At 44.4% G+C, this 18,036-nt stretch overlaps 1 protein-coding gene across 2 annotated transcripts in view; it reads right to left on the bottom strand.

The window, feature by feature from the left end:
* Positions 1-1,131: 1,131 nt before the first annotated feature.
* CLDN10 (claudin 10) overlaps positions 1,132-18,036 on the bottom strand; it is a 57,937-nt gene continuing 41,032 nt past the window's right edge. The window contains exons 1-5 of one of the 2 annotated variants that reach the window (XM_048295790.1): positions 16,450-16,727; positions 9,524-9,685; positions 9,278-9,359; positions 2,191-2,298; positions 1,132-1,503 (exon numbers count right to left, since the gene is read on the bottom strand). In XM_048295790.1, the coding sequence (XP_048151747.1) occupies positions 1,389-1,503; positions 2,191-2,298; positions 9,278-9,359; positions 9,524-9,685; positions 16,450-16,669 (687 nt within the window). In that variant the 5' untranslated portion in view covers positions 16,670-16,727 and the 3' untranslated portion in view covers positions 1,132-1,388. Of the gene's footprint in view, positions 1,504-2,190; positions 2,299-9,277; positions 9,360-9,523; positions 9,686-16,449; positions 16,728-18,036 lie in introns of those variants that run through there. The other variant, XM_048295791.1, reaches the window with a different exon arrangement.

The raw sequence follows: 18,036 nt of genomic DNA, 5'->3' as shown, positions 1-18,036 counted from the left end.
AAGCCTCAGCTCTAAAACTGATCATCATTAAATGCCTCCTATATGGGGAAGTTAGTTTGTTGGGGTTTTCTTTGTATTGGAGTTGAGTCTTTTTTAGTATAAAAGGACAACAATGGGAAAAAAAATTAAATGTCAAGCTGCAGTAAGGAAAGTACTGATCTGCTGTTGCAGAAGTACTTGATATTTCTGGTTTGTCCATATTGGCTGCCTTCTTAAAAAAACACAATAGTGTTTCAACTGAAATGAAGTACAGAAATAATGTAAAACAAAAAGAACCTTGAGAGACTTTTTAGTTCTGATGTAATTTAGATAACATCAGATACAAAATTTTTTCATTACTGTGTCATTATAAATAGGTCTATTCATTTTTTATATTTCCAGTGTTGTCCCAAAATAACCAATTTTTATTGAAACTCCAAAGATCCATCAGTTAAACTTCACGACAAACCTGCGTTTGTGTCTGATTTTAGGGACTCGGTCTAGAAAGCATTTTGTGGTTATTTGTAATCTGTTCTCTTTTATAGACTTGTACAAATACTCCCTCAAAAGCCATCACATTTCTATGGACAGACAAAGCAAAAATACTACATGAATTTTTGAACTGTTGTAATTCAATCTGGATTATCTAAAATTGTGCTGTTCAGTATTGCCTGCTTTTATTCGGTCAGCCCTTCAGGAATGCCATTGGCAGAGCTGACCCGCTGGAATTGCGTGGGGTTTTTCCTTCCCTTTTGCAAGTCAGTGCTTTGAGATGTTTTGTAGCCGAAGGTGTCCCAGCAGCCTGCCTGGCGGGAGGGAAGGAAAACAACCCCTGGAGGTGCCTTGTCACCAGCAGGGCGTGTCATCGTCCTTTTCAGCACACGCTCTGCTGAGGCCATCCGAGACCCTCCCGTGTGACAGGTTTGGTTTTGTTAACAATTGACTCCGACTACGATCAGTACTTTCTCCTGCTTCCCCAAATCCCATACTCCCATACTTATTTTCATGCAGTCTCTTCTTACTCCTCTTCTTATTCTTCTTATTCCAACTGACTGTTCTGTCCAGCACTGAACCCATGTCAGAAATTCTTGCAATATGCCAATATGATGGCTGTGATGCCCTTCCCATAAGCAGCTGACATGACAGACTGAATTAGTAAATACATCATTTATTTTTTTTCAAGAATGCAACATCAGCTCATGATTTCCAGGTATAAACTTTACAAGACCAACATCAATCTTAAAATATTATATAATAAAATTTACATCAATATGTAAAAAGCTGCAAGTTAATATTTTTAAAAGTCATTGACTTAGTGATAAGTACATTGGGGTTGGGGTGGGGAGAATCACTCTGAATGAAACGTACAAAATCATGTTTAAAACGCTTTGAGTCTTCCAAGAGTGCAACTAAACATAAGCGTTCTTGTCAAAGTGCTTGGGTGGGGTTTTGTCAGGGACACTGTTGTGGACCTTTGTACGAGATGACATCACAGATGTGGCTCCATTATAGGCATACCCCCTCCTGAAGAGAAAAAAAACAACCATTTACACCTCATCCCACAGACAAGTGACATCTCTGCATCCAGGCATTATAGTAATAAAGCTAGAAGAAATGTATGTGAATGTACCTGCAAATCTCAGAGGAGGGGGCACATTCCTGGTCTGTGTGCTCCCATTCTAGTTTGACATGGCCACTCCAGCCATCTGTCTTTGCAATATCCCTCGTTCACAGCTAAGTAAATTAGGGCACAATCATGAAAGAATTAAAGCTGTGGCAGATCCTAGGTGAATAGTTACTCCCTGCAGCTGTTCCTCTTTGTTATTACCCCTCATCAGCTGCTGGAGGGCCCACTGCCACCACTGCTCACTTTCGATATGATGATTTGAGATCAAAGAAACTTGTCTATTCATGCCTCTAAAGTGACCTGACCACTTTTCCTACATCAGTGAATGCACTGTTTTCCAGCTGTAGTAAATTTATGAAATATATATATATATATCACAAGTATTTGTTCTGAGTCAATAGCTCTTAATTACATTAATGATGGACAGAGCATTATCCTTAAATCCCCTTATTTTCTTTTATCCACACAATCTCTTTCTGAATCTCATTACAAAGTGTTTTGGAACAGTAATCAAACTGCATACACATAGCAGGTACAAATGCATAGGTATTGATTTCTTTCAGTAAGTACAACTTGTGTTTTACCTTGCAGAATTACTATTTTCAGCTATTGAGAAGCAGAATATAATGCCACCAATTATGCAGAGTGAAGCTCCAGCCCATCCAATGAACAAAGCTGCTCCTAATTCATACCTACAAGAAGTCAATAAATATATTTAACAAAAGAGAGCATGCATTTAACAGGGTTATTTCCAGAATACAATAAGTAAATATTTTATTTTTCTCTAATAACTTTCCATTGACACATACATTATCCACCACAAAATCGGCAGCTCTGCCATTCACCCACGTTCTTGTCATTATTTCCCTCTGACTTGGGAGGCAGACTCTGTCCCTGCAGTATGCTTGGGCAATGCTTCTCTCCCTGCACAGCCAGGGTTAGGGTTAGGGGTTAGGGTTAGGGAAAGGCCTGGCCTTTGCACGTCTCCTCCTGGATTGCTCTGCTGTGGGGTTACATCTTTCTTTGGCCTGTTTACAGCACCAGCTCCTCTGTTTCAGTTTTGTTCCCGTTGGCTCCCAAGCCAAGCTGGACTGGGGCTTTTGCTGAGCCAGAGACTACAAATTCTGCCTACAACTCTCCTTAAGTTTCCCTCTCAGGATCTGTTTGACTCCCTCCCTCGTTATCCACACACCAGCCTGCTTGAAACATGAGGATTTTATACGTGCACATAATAAGCACATGCAATATATATGCACATATGTGCAATATATGAATATACATACACAGGTGTGTCTGGTACAAGCATATGCACACACAGGTTCCAGCATCTTTCTCCTTCTCCAGTCCCTGTGGCTGGATTCTATCTGGAAGAAACTGCTCCCCCACACGTCTGTGGGCAGAGCTCCCTGTCACCAGCAATGGTCCCCTCTGCTGCCTGAGCCAGCCACAAACTGTTTGCTGCCAGGAACTGCTCTTTGTCTCTGAGAGGAGACAGTGGTGCTTTGGGAGCATTATCCCACAAAGCTAAGTCCACATTTCTAAAGCAACAGTAGTAAATGAAGGGAAAGAAGGGTATCAGGAAGAGATTCTTTTCTTTCCCCTTAACGCTGGAGCTTCAAGATGTGCAGCAAACCATGGCTGCCCCTTGTCTGCTTCATTCCCCAGCTCTTTGCCTGAGTACCACTCTTAAAGCACTTTTAGGATAACCCACATTGGGCTGCAGCCCAACAGTCTCCAGAGTCTCTTATGCCTCACCTTTAGAACACACAGTGTGTCTCTTGCTCTTTCTCTGCTGCAGTTTCCCCTTAAGGAGACCTTTATCTGCTCCAGACTTCTGGATCCTGCACGGAAAACACAGGCCCCTGTCCCCCATCCATCCACTGTTATCAAACAGGTGTCCATACTGTTTGAGCAGATGCTACTAAATTGATTTGTTGTGAACTGTGGTGAGGCAGCCAATTAAAAGCTTGCCTGTGCAACTGCAACACTGTGTAGTTTTGCTTCTCAGCTAGTTCTGAACATTTCCATGTTCATGCACAGGCCCCAGTTCCACATTACCATAATATCTAACTGAAAATACCTCAGCTGTTCTGAAAAACTTGTATCTTTACAAAATGGCACTGCAGAAACACTCAAAAATTGCCCAGGCACCCAAAAAATGACACAGTGATTTATATAATAGGTTACAAGAGGGTGAGCAGTGGCTGAGGAACTATAAAATCACTTTCCCATGTTTTCTTGAGAGCCTAGCCAGAGGTAAAGCACAGACTTTGGAAAAAAAGAAATAGTCACACAGGGACAAAAATCTACACTTATGATATCTTTGCTACATGCTATGGGCACCCAGGCTTGAGTAATTTGTGACCCAGGGGTTTAGTGCCAAAAAGCAATAGAAACATTGGAGCTCAGAGGTAGAACACTCCATGGGACTTGCACCTGACTCTTCATGGCCTCACTACTGCTTCAACTTCTAGGCTCTTTTTTCCTTTTCTGTTCACATCATTGAAATAGAGCTTTTATTTATTATCCTTTGCTAAAAAAAGGATTTGATTCCCCCAAATATTCTCCATACCCAGCTATTGGGGATTAAATTAAGTTTACTTATAGAATATTAGAAATTAATTGTGTAGGCTTAAGTTTAATTGTAATTTGCTTACAGCTCAGCATGAAGTGTGCCCTGTTCACAAAAAGTAGGTGAACTTTAAATGAACTGTGCTTGTCAGCAGGAAAGGCCAAGCAGGGGAATAAACAGAGAAAACCCTTATCTGAAGATAACCAGGCTGACATTGGAGGGCCCCAAGGCTGGCACAAGCTGGAAGATAAGAACAATGAATGGTCTGCCCACATGGACATGGAGAAAGAATCCAGTGAGGTGTTAGAAGACCCCAGACCATAAATCACCAGTGGACCAAGAGGCACATGCAAGATTCGTGAAGAGCACATGAGGATCAGGTGCACAGACTGTGAGGGGATAAAGGCCCGGGGATTTCTTTGTTCAGGCTTCCTTTTTGGAGACACCAAGCTTAAGCTGAAACTGACTCTGCCTCAGAACCTTTCCTCAACATCAGTGTGGGGCTTATGGACCCAAACCCCAACTTAAACTGCTGGGAACCATAGCTCCTTTCACCCTGGAAAACCCTGCACCCAGTCCTGTTTCACTTCAAAATCTGCCAAAGCCCTAAAGCTTTAATTCTACCTGTGCTCAAATTTCCAACCATGTGCTACAGTTTTTACATTATTCAAGATTTCTGCCTGTCCAAGTACAGGGGTTTCTCTGATTAGAAGCAGAGATCTGCATCAGAGCTCATCACCCAAGATCCCATTATAGTCAACATGTCAGAAATACACACAAAGTGCACTTCTGAAACATCTTCCAGGCACCTCTTTTATTGATCTGCAAAGGCAGATCAAAGGGACTAGCTCAGTGTGAGGTAAGCCCCATCCTGGGGATCCCTCCATCCCTATAGGACTGCCAGAGCACACCTAAGGTGTGTGGACCAGGATTAGGCTCCCCACAGAAGTCGATGCAGATCACCACAGTGCTGGAGAACAGAGCTGGACCAAGGTCCAGGAAGGCTGTTGCAGTAACAGCTTATTTGCCAAGATCATTTGCCTAGAAAGTGAGAAACACAAGTTTCCACATTTTTATCTAACAACACTAAATGGTTGGCCAGAGGCTGAGGGATTTAAGGAGACAAAGCACCATCTTCCCTTCCTGAAGCTCTTCAGTTATACAGAAAAGAAACCAAGACTAGATTTGATAGAATTGGGTAGAAAAGGGGTACCTGACTGGTGCCTACTAGTTGAGACAGAAGACCTGGGATTCGGCCTTTGTAGTTGGTATTGTTTGACCTTTTGAAGCAACATTTTTTACTATACCATGATTAAACAGATTGTGTATACGACCCATCTTGGGTGACTGCCAGGACAATGAGTTGCAGAGCTGACCTAACTGGTCTTTCCTCCACATCTTCAAACAGAGAAAACAACCCTTCTGATATTTATACTCGTACTTAGGAGGAAAACACAAGATTCTAAATTGAGTATCAACATCTGTATGGCTCCCTGGGTTTTATCCAACCTGTCTTTTGACTCCTGTTAAAACCGACATGTCACAAGTACACTTCCCCAGCGATTAATATTGGACCTAACACTATTAAAAATCTTAGCAAGTGATCTCGATGATGGGATCAAGTGTATCCTTGATGGAGTTTTCCAATGATACCAAAGTGAGTGGGGAAGGGGACACTTCAGAAGGGAGAGCCACCCTGCAGGAACACCTGGGTAGATGATCAAGAAGAGATCAAGAAATCATTATCCCACTGTCTTGGGGTGAAGTCACCCCAAGACACCCACTCTACTCAGTGCTTGTCAGGCCACACCTGGAATATTGTGCTCAGTTTTGGTCTCTGCTGTGCAAAAGAGATGTGGACAAGCTGGAGAGAGTCCAGAGAGGGGCCACAAAGATGACTGGGAAGCCTGTCATGTGGGAAAAGGCAGAGAGCACTGGGTTTGTTCAACCTTGAGAAAGGAAGACTTAGGGAAGATCTTATCATCATGTTTCCATATTTGAACAGTGGCTAAAAAGGAGATGGAGACTCCATTCTACAAGTAGTCACATGGAAAATGTATGGGGTAATGGGTACAGGTTACCCCTGGGGATTTCAACTGGACACATAAGGACAATTTTTCACAGTGAGAACAATCAGCCGTTGGAATAACCTCCCCAGGGAAGTGGTGGATTCCCTAACACTGGACGTTTTTAAGATCTGCCTGTACAGGGTGCTGGACCATCTTATCTAGACCGTGCTGTGGCCAAGAAAGACTGGATCTGATGCTCCTTGAGGTCACTTCCAACCTGGCATCCTCTGATTCTGTGATTTTCTCAGCATTTAAAAAGCCAATGCAAACCACCCACCAAAATCTAATACGTAAAAAAACCTTACCCTACAAAAAAACCCTTATAAACATTGGTACCTCCAGAAAAAGAGAAAAAGGAGAAGATAGGCTTTTTTAGAATAAATTTCTGCACTTGCTGTTTCCCCTTTCCCCCTTTATCATGGAAAACTTTGCAGGAAACATACTCCTCTAGTCTTAAAACTCTAGGCTGCAAGAACCAAAGCAGTCACTGTCTGAAGTCTGTGGCTGCATATCCACTGTCTCCAGTCTGTGAAATCCATCTGACTGGAGATCACTGGCAGCTCAGGCGGGAGCGAGAAGTTGATGAAGAGGCTTTGAGGTGGTGACCACTCAGGACCATGTGAATTCAATTGCAGAGAACTGAAAGCCACCTTCAACTGCACTAACCAAGCAGGCTAAAAGAAGATTTTCTTCTAATTCTTCCCAAATCTGGGGAGGCATAATTCAGTGAAAGAACTGAAGTACAATATCAGTACAGAAGAAAAATATTCTAGTTGTCACACACATTAAGACCATGAAGTAAACTTCCAAGCAAACCAGTGGAAGCTTCATCAGCTGACTGGATATCAGCTTACATAAAGAGCAGACCTTCATACCTTCCTTCCAAATCAGTACAAATACCCAGGGGAAACGAACACTTTGATTGTCTGATTCTTACAATCCTTTGAAAATAAAGAACAGATTCAAATCTATCAAAATGGAGACTGTGAACTATGCACCATCAATTCAGGGACAAGAAAGCTGAAGGGAAGCAATTCTCTATAAGAGACAATGGGAAGTTGGTCAGATAATTTGGATAAACAACGCCATTTATCAATAAGAATGATCATGATTATGTGAGTTCAAACTGTGGCAAGGGACAAAAATGATAAAGACTGTAAGAGTTAGTGTTCTATTAATTAAAAGTAGTAAAGAAGGCTGGAGGGAAATCCTGATGGCTGAAACAAGATGCTGAACATCTTGTGTCATTTGTTTCCCACCAACAGTATCTCAAGCCTGTCTTTGACACTGCCAGAATAACTTCAGGAGAGAAATGTGCAGTAAAAGGCAAAAGGCCGAAATCCTCTCTCAGTGAAGAGACAATACCAAATTTCCATAATATACCAGCAAAGCGTATTAAATGCTCCTGCAATGTGTAACAAAGTAAGGGTTCACAGATGGCAACAAAAAGGAAATTTTACATTGGTTGAGAGAGGAAGGAGCTGAATGCCATCATTAGCTCAGTCTGATGCAAGGTCATGGCATGAGCTACATGCATTGTGCACAACTCAAATTAAAACTTCTAGATTTCCTCCCTGCCTTTATCTTTGCAGTCATGATTATGTCTGCCCACAGCTGAGTTGTGCTGGTTTTCCAGAAAAAAAGGTAGTTTCTGGAGAGGATGTTTTACTACCATTATTTCAATATTTAAACTGGATTTCTCATTCCTTCACAGTAAAATTCCACTGTGAGGTCGGCCTGCTTTTTTGCAGCAAACAAGTGTAGGAATACAGTGTAGGAAAAGGACTTTCTGGCAACAACCATGGTATTTTTCACTAAGAACAGTAAGCCTGATGAATAATTAATTTCTGTCTATATAGCCAGGCTCCATTTTCTTCACAGAGCTTCACATCCTTCTTTCTTTTGGACCCCTTTTGATCCTCTCTTCACTGTATCAAATAAACAGAAACGATAGGAGAATTATGGAGAAAATGAATACAAACTTGTTTTCAACACAGGAAAAGCAGTATCAACCCTACTGCAAATGTAGATCCCTTTAGTGTTATTTATTAAGACTATTTTCTTTCTTTATTTATTCAGATTATTTTCTTTCTATCGAAGAGAAACATAAAGGCTCAGGGTTCCTTTCTGATCCCTTACTTGGGTTTCAGGGAAACGTATACCCAGTGTTTGACATATACTGGAATCACTGCCAAGAAAACTTGAAAATCCTTGCCTTTAAAGAAGAGTTTCCATCATGTATGAAGGTAAAACAGGAAAGTCTATGATGCTATAATTTACAGCCAACATTTTCAGACTTGTTAGTTAAGATGTCAATCCAAAATGCAAGTGCTGGTTTGTGGATTGCTTCCTTTGCAGGTCCTGAGAATTTGCACAGCTTTAAAGGGAGTATTTAGGGATGCTCATTATTTTTGATATGGATCCTAAAATTCTATAAATATTCACTCCCTTAAATTTAATTGCAAGTGTAGGCAAAGCATTTATGTTCGTGCTTATAAGAGCATGGGTTCTGATAATGTTTATGATCCAAATTTCAGTCACTTGGATTTGAAAATCTGCCAGCAAAATTCCACCAAGCCTGCAGAAACCTCTCCTCCCGAGGAATCAAGATTGCGCAGTGCTTGACACCTTTATGGAAACCACTTCTATCAAAGGCTCAAGGAAATACTTTTCTCCCTTCCCTATCAAATGATGCACCTAATGAGCCCCTCTGTCTTGTGCAATCTTTTTGCTGCACCTCTGGCATCCAGGCAGGCTTCACTCCCAATTAACCCCAGCTGCCCTGCCAGCCTGCAGTAGAGCTGGGCACACGGATTGCAGAGCAGTCACTGCACAGCAAAGTGTTTGTTCATTGAATTTCAGCACCTGGTTACTCCAGTTAGAAATTGTGATTAAGTAAAATTGCAGCCCACTCTCCTCCTCTGCCCAAGGGAAGAAGCAGCTGCTCTCTACCTAAACAGGCGCTGGTGCACAGTCGGAAATGTAAGGTCTACTTGTTTGAAAGATTTACGGGTATAGGAAAGTACTTACTTTTGTGCAACAAAAGAAGGGTCAAAGAACTCAGACGTAATCCTGTTTGCATACAGGGAACAACTAGTCATAGAGCACAGCCCTGAAAAGCATAAGACAAACCATTCAGTGGAGCTGGCAGCAGAGGTTTGGGCCTGACCCTGAAGTCAACGAAGTCATGGAGGATTGTGCACGGGTTTCTGTGGAAAAGAAGCGGCTCCGGTATGACTTCAAATACGCAAACTGATAGAAATAAAGTATATTTACCAGAGAGTATGAAAATCAGTCCAGCTAAACAAGCTATTTTTGCTTTAGTCTGATCAGAGCCTCCGACTTTTGTACATTTCATCCCAACCAGTCCAAAAACGGCACCGAAGAAGCCCAGGCAGACAGCAGAGATCATCAATCCTCTGCAGGCTTGGATGTAACCTGTGAGAGAAAGAGCAAGGCTAATATGAGAACTGGGACTATGACGGGTTTTGCTATAGTTCCCCTTTCTCTGTGCAGCATCAGGCACTCACTATTGTTAATGGAATCAGACTTTGGCTGGAACAGTATCACTGTACCACTGGGTGTGTTCTTCTAGGTGATGTGTGCCCTTCACAGGGCATCATCACCTGAGCCCAGCTTGTAAGAAACATACTGTGACACTCAGGGCTCCAAAATATAATCCCATGACACCGGGTGTAGCATCTGCAAGAGGTTGTACCCATGAGGTTTAGAAGAGAAACTCCACATGGTCTGATGAGGGGCTGTCACAGGTTGCAGAGCCACCCCGTGCACACAAAGCAAGTCTTACATCAGCCTTGTTGTGCATGTGTGCTGCAGATATAATATGACTAGCCTTGAGGCTGGCAGCAGTGACCCTGGCTGGGGTCCTGGGCCTTCCTGGGCTTGTCTGGATGTGCCACTGATTTGATTTGGATGTGCCAAGAAGGCCCTCATTCTGCAAGGAAGTCAGCCATGCACTCAGCTCCATGGACAGCAGTAGTCCCTTGGGATAAAGCAAATCACTGACATATTTAAACCTGGACAAAGGGCTTGCACCTGGCTTCAGCCACAAACAATTTGGCTGTGCTGCCCAAGACCACCCCCAGAGGGACCTCCCAGGGCAGGGCTGTTCAACGGGACAATGGGCTGCTTGGCCTCTTCTCCCTTCCAGGAATATCTTGTAATTGAAAGACTGTGATAATCTCATATCACTGCTTACAGGGTGGAACGCTGCAATCTTACACAGCTGAATAACCATCACAAAATGTTTTTCTTCATAACTTGTTGTTACATCTCAGTTAAAATGAAAGTGAACTCCCACTATTAGGGTATTCATTCTTTTTGCTTTGATCTCCAGTGGGTGGAAATGTTGAGAGCTAAACCACACTGTCATTGCCTATTACACCAAATTTTATGTAATAATAAATAAACAAAAAACCCCCACCAAACCCTGCATAAAAGTTTTAATATGTAAGAAAACAATATATTAAAGCAGGAACTAGAGGACATCTAATGAAAACAGAGGGCAGGGATTCAAAACAAAAGGTGTGCTTGTTTGTAAAATGAAGCTGTGGAACTCCCTTCTACAGGATGTGTGGACACTAAGGGTTTACAGAGACACAAAAAGAGATTGGATACGTTCATGACAGAGAAATCTGTGTCTGGCTGGCAGGGCTTTGCTTTGAGATGCAGATGGCTACCACAGACACTTGGCCACCTTTTGCTATCCTTACTGCCACCTCCTTTAGCCACTGCTGAAGGCATATCAGCTACAGGACAACTGCCCCATGCTTGAACAATGTTTTAAATCCCCCACTGATTCACAGCTTTGTGCAACAAAGCCATTTGTAGCACACAACACTCGGTTTTAGCAGGCCTACTGAACCTGTGAGCTATGGTGCCCATCTGTGAACACAACCTACTGCATTTATCTACATCTGCTGGCACACAGGTGGACTTCTTTCATTTGCAACATGCTTCTGTAGCCCACCTGCTAAAGAAATACACAGTCAATGAAATAAGTGTGACTGTCATATGGCTCACATGTTGGAATGGAAGAGAGAGAGGAATTTGTGTGAGACCCAGGTTTGAAGACAGCAGCCTTGCTTTGTTAATTTTTGCTATAGGCATGGAAAAGTTGGCTTATGCTGCTTTAGGTGGTGTGTAATGTATTTCTTGTAGCAGACAGGTAAAGCACGAGATGAAGACTGGAAAGGAAGCTATTATTTTTGACAGGTCCAATTTATTGACAGTGTTAGTTAGCTAATTGACACATTAAAGTGCTGAACCATGAACGTGTTTACCTGGAGGTCCTCCAAACTTTTATTTATGTCTGAACCTCGTAGGAAAACCAGTAAATATTCACCCCAACCAAAATATCCAGCATTTGCAAGTAACCACAGGGCTGAAATTCAGTTTTTCCTGAAGGTCAATACACAGTTTTAAAATAGGTAGAGGGTAGTGAGACAGCAAGAAATAATTAACTTGCTCACTCAGAAATCATTTTCAATTATAAACAGCATGAACTGGAGGACTGCTCAGTTCTGCTGAATGAATAACCTTTCTCACTAAATAATTCACCGAATTCGGCAGGCCAGCTACAGCACAGCTTGTTTCAGTTCACACAGCAATCAGCCAACTGGCACACACTTTTAAAACAAAATATAGGGGAAAAAACCTCACAGTTTACACTAGTACTGTGGAAAAGCAAAAGGCTCTATTAGTCCCATTAGGTTGACAGGAGCATTAGGAAGCATGAAAAGTTGAAATCAACATTTTCACCAAATCTAACCTCCTATTGCTTAGATCCTAGATTCAAACTCTGTATAACACTTGCCTGTAGGAGGAACTAAACCTCTTTCCTGCTTTCAAGAAAGCAAGATTATATTGGTCACCAAGACCTGTAGGGCTTGTTCAGCTTGAAGAAGAAAAGGATCTGGGGACACCTTATAGCAGCCTTCCAGAACCTAAAGTGGGCCTACAGGAAAACTGGAGAAGGACTTTTTACAAGAGTGTGTAGTGACAGGACAAGGGGAAATGCCTTTAAACTGAAAAAGGGGAGATTTAGATTAGATATTAGGAAGAAATTCTTTACTGTGAGGGTGGTGAGACACTGGGACAGGTTGTGCAGAGAAGATGTGGATGCCCCATCCCCGGCAGTGTTGAAGGCTGGATGTGGCTTTGAGCAACCTTTGTAGTAGGAGGTATCCCTGCCCATGGCAGGGGGGTTGGAACTAGATGGTCTTTAAGGTCCCTTCCAACCCAAACCATTCTGTGATTCTATGATAATGAAGAGGACTGTAAAAGGGATTTCTTCACAGTCCTCCACTCAAGACTAAAACCTGTCCTTTATTGACTGTATTTGCACCAGCTCCTGCAGGAAACTTGTCATGTACATACCAACCACCCAAATGAAGCTCCCAACCAGCAAAAAGCCATGTGTTTTAAACAGACAAGCAGACAAACATGCATTACTCATAAAGTCATGTTTAGCAGCATTCCAAGAGAAACCTATTTCAAGGTGGGTTGTTTTTTTTTTTTAAACAAATGTGTTTTGTCTTGCATTCAAATTAATCTTGTTAGAGATTTTTCTTTCTTGTCTAGATCTTTCTTGTCTCACTGCTCTCACACTTGCCTCATGCTTACAAAGAGTTAGGAGGCATTCATATACTCATATCATATGACACAATGCAAAAAAATATATATGCAAAGTTCTGGGGACTGCCACTTTCACAATAAATGCCTCTGGTGGCATTTTGCAGTCTGCATCACGTGAAGTGTAAGAGGTTGCCTTACAGATACAGCACAGATTCCTTCCAAAAGTACACACCCATTGCTTTTGTATGTCTTTCTAAGCTCTAATACCCTCTTTTAGCTCATAATTGAATTTTTGTTCAGCTCTGATCTTGCAAAAGGTCATCAGATCCACTGTTGGAAACATGGAAACTGATAGGTCCTCTTTTGGGGAGGTGGTTTCATCAGTAAATTTCCACCCATGAACAGTGGCACAAAAACTAGACCTGAAATGACTTTAAGTCCCATGGACAGGAAGAACATTTTTGCTTGCATACAGAATGTGGGGCTTAGCACTTAATGACAGCTGGCCAAATTGATTTCTTCTACAGGAGTGCATAAAGGTGGAAGGGGACCACAATTAATTTTCTCTGGACACTGTTCATGTGGAGTGATGGCCTAAAAGCCATCAGGGCAGCCCTGCTGCTGTGCCATGCCACAGCAATCTGGAGAGGACAGCCCAAGCCCACTCCATGATACAAACCAAAACAAGGGTGAAGAGGAACTATCTCCTGAGCACCCCTGACCTGAACTATGACACTGCTTCTGAAGAACGAAGGACTTCTCCTGCACTCCACAGGAGAACTCCAGCAACTGGCGTAGAATCACAGAGCCATCGGGTGGTTTGGGTTGGGAGGGACCTCAGAGGTCATTTAGTTCCTAACCCCTGCCATGGGAAGGGACACCTCGCATAGACAGGGTTGCTCAAAGCACAGTGACACCCTGATTTGTTTCCCCCTCATTTTGCCTCTGATCCCCTGGAAGACCTGAGCAGTCTCTGTGGATAAGAAGTCCAGCAACACTTGGAGGTTTCTGATTTGACCAAAAAAAATATTTCCGTAGAAGAGGAACTGCTCTGTGAGGCACATCCTCTCCATCTGTGTGAGGGAGAAGTGGAACAGAGCCACATTTCCGTGGGAGAACAGAAATATTTTTAGTAATTTCCCACTCATGCTCTACCATTTTGAGGAGAGCAACATATTGTCACTACATGTATCTTTATAGGGTTATTGTTTCTGCTCACAAACACTTCACTGAAAACAGGAAACCAGATCTGCCATTTTGTGTCTTCTGAGTTCCCCACTTGAGGATGGAGTCAGGAAATTCCCACATTCCCAATCACAGGGAATGAGATCCACCTTAGACATGTAAGTCTGGCCAAAGAGGAAGAGCCGCGAAGGGAGAGGCTAGACAAGGGCTGAGGCAGATTTGTCTACTTGTTGAGACAGAAATTCTTTAAGCCACGAGTGACACACTGCAGTCCTGAAGTGCACTCCCCCACAGGGGAAGGTTTAGGGTGAAGAGGGGACATACACAACCACAGTCAGCTGCTAACAGGTTCCCTGCAGAGCTGTAACCACAAGGAGGGGAGTCTGGGCTAGGCTACCTACTGAAAGCACCCCTGATTGCGGTGGCTGCCCCTCTGACCCAACCCAGCGTGCCTGGTCTGTGCTGGGGGGGTACATCACCCTCCCTCCAGCCTGCCTTTCGTTCATTTTGTGCCTGGGTACCAGAAGCTGGCCCCATAGCATTTAGAGATGCTATTGAGAAACACTGAAGCTGAGAACTTTCCACTACTGATAAACAACCTGGCCAGAAGGATTGGGACAGGGCTCTTCCAGATGTGCATTTCAGATTCACTTCTGTCCAAAATGACCTGATGGCTCTTTCACTGTGCACAAGGCACCTTGAAAACTCATTCCTTGGCCAAGTGGAACATGCTACCCAACACACAAAGTTTCAATGCACAAGCATTTGGGGGAATGGGTGGTAAGGACCTTGCTGTCAAGTGTCGTTGTCTTCTTGATAATTTAAATGTTCCCAATTCTGCATACTTTGTAACTATACTTTTCTTACTCTGAAAACAGATTCAACCAGACCTAAAAGAACAGCTAAACAATAGATTCAAGGGATCCAAATGGTTTCGCACCAACGATCACTCCGTGCCTGCCTGCACAGAGACCACAGCTCCTTGCCCAGTCCTGGAAACTACATTCTCAGCTGCTACACTTGGCCACAGAGTGACTGATGTCAATGGAGGCCAGCCAGCTCTCCTATCCCTTTGGAGGAACTGGCAAATCCCTCTGCCTCCATGGGGCTGGGTCAAAAGAAGGTCTGGGGAACAGCACTTCACCCAAGGGAAACATCCTGCAATAGTGATGCTTAAGGGTTGCCTGCGTTACCTCTTTTTGGTATCTTGACTTCTTTCAGCCCTTTCTACATACAGAGGTTAAAGGTTTTCTGATATTGGTATTAACGTCATGTTCATATTAATCCCCATTACAATAGTATTAATCTCTGTTAGTGATTAGATTAACAGACCTTCCGTTCCTCTTAATCAGAGCTTTTAACACCAAAATACCTTCTCAGACTCCAGTGCAAAGGGGATGTCTTGCCAAACTGTGAACAGCAGGCATGATCTTTTGTGAGTATCAAAGCCACTGGAACACTGCATATTGCATTAATTTATAATTATAAAAACTTAGAAAAGGTGCCATAATTTTAGAAACCTTTCTCCCTTTCTTTACAGTCACTGCTGAACCTATAAATGGATGACATACACACTTCTCCTGTTTCTACCAGCCATAATCGGTGTGCATTTATCAACTAAACGTTTAATTGTAAAGATTTCCTGCAGTGAACCAGCTTCTCAGTACAGCTTCCTTAAAGGGCAAAAATGCTTCCCCTTAATCAGGGAAGAAATGCAGCACCAACTCAATCTTTGGTTTCAAGCCCTATAGCAAAACTCTTAGCTTTGCTTCAAAATAATACTGCCCTAAAGCTGAGCAAAGCTATGCATCCCTTCTGCATACTTTTGCATCCCTGACTGCCCCAAGCTTTTACACTGTCATTTATCAATGAAGCAATTACATCTGAGTTAATAACCGCTTAGCAAAACCAGCAAAGGAACATTAATTAAAACAAAACTACGCCAAGGCTTGTTCTTCTCCACTGACCGTTGCATGGCTGGCAAAACCATAAAAAAGAGGAATGTCACGACAGTCGGAGAATAAATCGGCAAGAAAAATTTGCCTGCATTCTTCTCGTGTCAAATCCACACACACACTCTTCTGATGGGGACAAAAAGGCAGGTAGTGACAGCACGAGAGGCCAAAACGGACACTTGGGCACAAATCTCAACCAGTAGGTTTTTGGGAGGAAAAAACCCCACTTCCACAGGTGTGCACAAGCAGCACGCTGCCACCTGCCTGAGGACACGGGGCACCTGCCCATGAGCCCGCGGGGGAGCCGCCTCCGTCAGGGTCCCCGCCGCCCCCCGGCCCCGCTCGGCGCACCCCGAACCCCCGCTGCCCGCCCGCCCCGCCGAGGCCGGCCCGGGAGCGGCCCCGGGAGCTCCCGCACACGGGACACCGGGGAGGTGTCGGAGTGGGGGTCAGCGGGAGCCTGACCGTCCAGCGCCAGCATGGATGGGAAGTCCTTGCAGTTGGAGACGCCGGTGGAGTCGGTCACGCAGGTCTTCCAGAGGTTGGCCCAAAAGGTGGCGGTGGTGATAACCGTGCCATCGATGGTGGACACCTTCCAGTAGTCGGTGGGCAGCGTGGAGGAGACCAGCACCCATCCCGAGATGGTCAGCAGGAACGCGATGATCTCCGCCGACGTGCTCGCCATGGGCCCGGCAGCAGGCGGCGGGCGGCGCGGAGCCGCGGCGGATCCCGGCGAGCCCGGGGGCGGGGGATCCCGGCAGCAGCGGGCGGAGCGGGGCCGAGCCGAGCCGAGCGCGGCGGGGCGGGGGCCGCGGCCGTGCAGCCCAATCAGCACCGGCAGCTCCCGGCATCGCCCCGGGGCCGCCCCCGCCCCGCCCGGCCCCGGCATCGCCCCGGGGTCCCCGGAGCGGACCCCAGCACGGCCCGGCGGGGCGCTCCCCGGGGTGGCGATATGAACCAGACCCGAAAACAAACAAACAAACAAACAAACAAACAGCGGCGTGACCTGTAATTTGGGGTTAGATTCCCCTTCCCCTGCAGGTGCTCGTGCGGGGGTCGGGAGGGAGTGGCAGCAGCGGGAAAGGTGCGTCCTTAGCATCTCCTCCCTAGCTGCAGGTTTGCATCTGTTTCCGTATGGCCCCCCGCCATCCTCCCCACAAACAGCCTTGCCAGGGGGGTGTCTTTGAGGAATGCTTGCAGAATACAGGTGTGCCGACCGTGAGCGCTCCATATTCCTACAGGGACGTAAGATTTAGAAATGCATTGCAAGGTTTTTTAATCCTCTGAATTTCAGTTGACCCCCTGATATTATCCAGCCATAGATGATACAGCATTTGATACCTGTTTTTGCAATGTGAGGTGATGAACTTGGGATTTTCTACCTCAGTTTTAATGCAGTGGCATTTGAGCCTGCAGCTCACAGGTCGAGAGAGTTATCCACAGTGGTTTCTCCTCTTGTTTGAAGTTGTTTGCTTTCCACATCAGTAGTATATTTGCCATTGATGTGGAAAGTACACTGCCGGTCTTTACTTTCCTCCTATTTATTTCAAAACTATTGTTACATTTTCTAAAACTTTTTGCCAGATGGGCAATCACTGGAGGATAAGAAGCCATATTTGCATCATTATTCTTCTGATGAATGGTCTTTGGTTTTGCCGTGTGGACACAAACCCGGATGTAATCACCTTACAGACCTAGATTGAAAAAAAAAAAAGGAAAAAACCCTCAGAGTTAGGTGTACCCTTGGATGTGTGTCAGAGCTCACACACATCCAAGGTGTGAACAGGGTGTTTGTTGATCTGTTAATGCTCCAGCAGGATAAAAGGGGGGTCCACAGATGCATTTACTGACGTAGTGGTTCTCTGACTACCCTCTGCCTCCTTGGTACTCTCTGACCTGCAGGCGACGCACAGCAGCATTGGCAGGGAAGAGGGAGAGGGGAAAGCAGGCAGGAGGCTTGTTTGCACAGCAGCATTGGGCATGGAGCATGCTACAGCTCCATTCAACCTCCGTGCCAAGATGCCCTCTTCTCTCTCCAGGAGGGCAAAGAAG

This window comes from Corvus hawaiiensis, chromosome 2 (assembly GCF_020740725.1).
Source record: "Corvus hawaiiensis isolate bCorHaw1 chromosome 2, bCorHaw1.pri.cur, whole genome shotgun sequence".
In the NCBI taxonomy this organism is placed as follows: domain Eukaryota; kingdom Metazoa; phylum Chordata; class Aves; order Passeriformes; family Corvidae; genus Corvus; species Corvus hawaiiensis.
The sequence above is the reverse complement of the archived record's forward strand: the minus strand, read 5'-3'. Positions and strand labels throughout refer to the sequence as shown.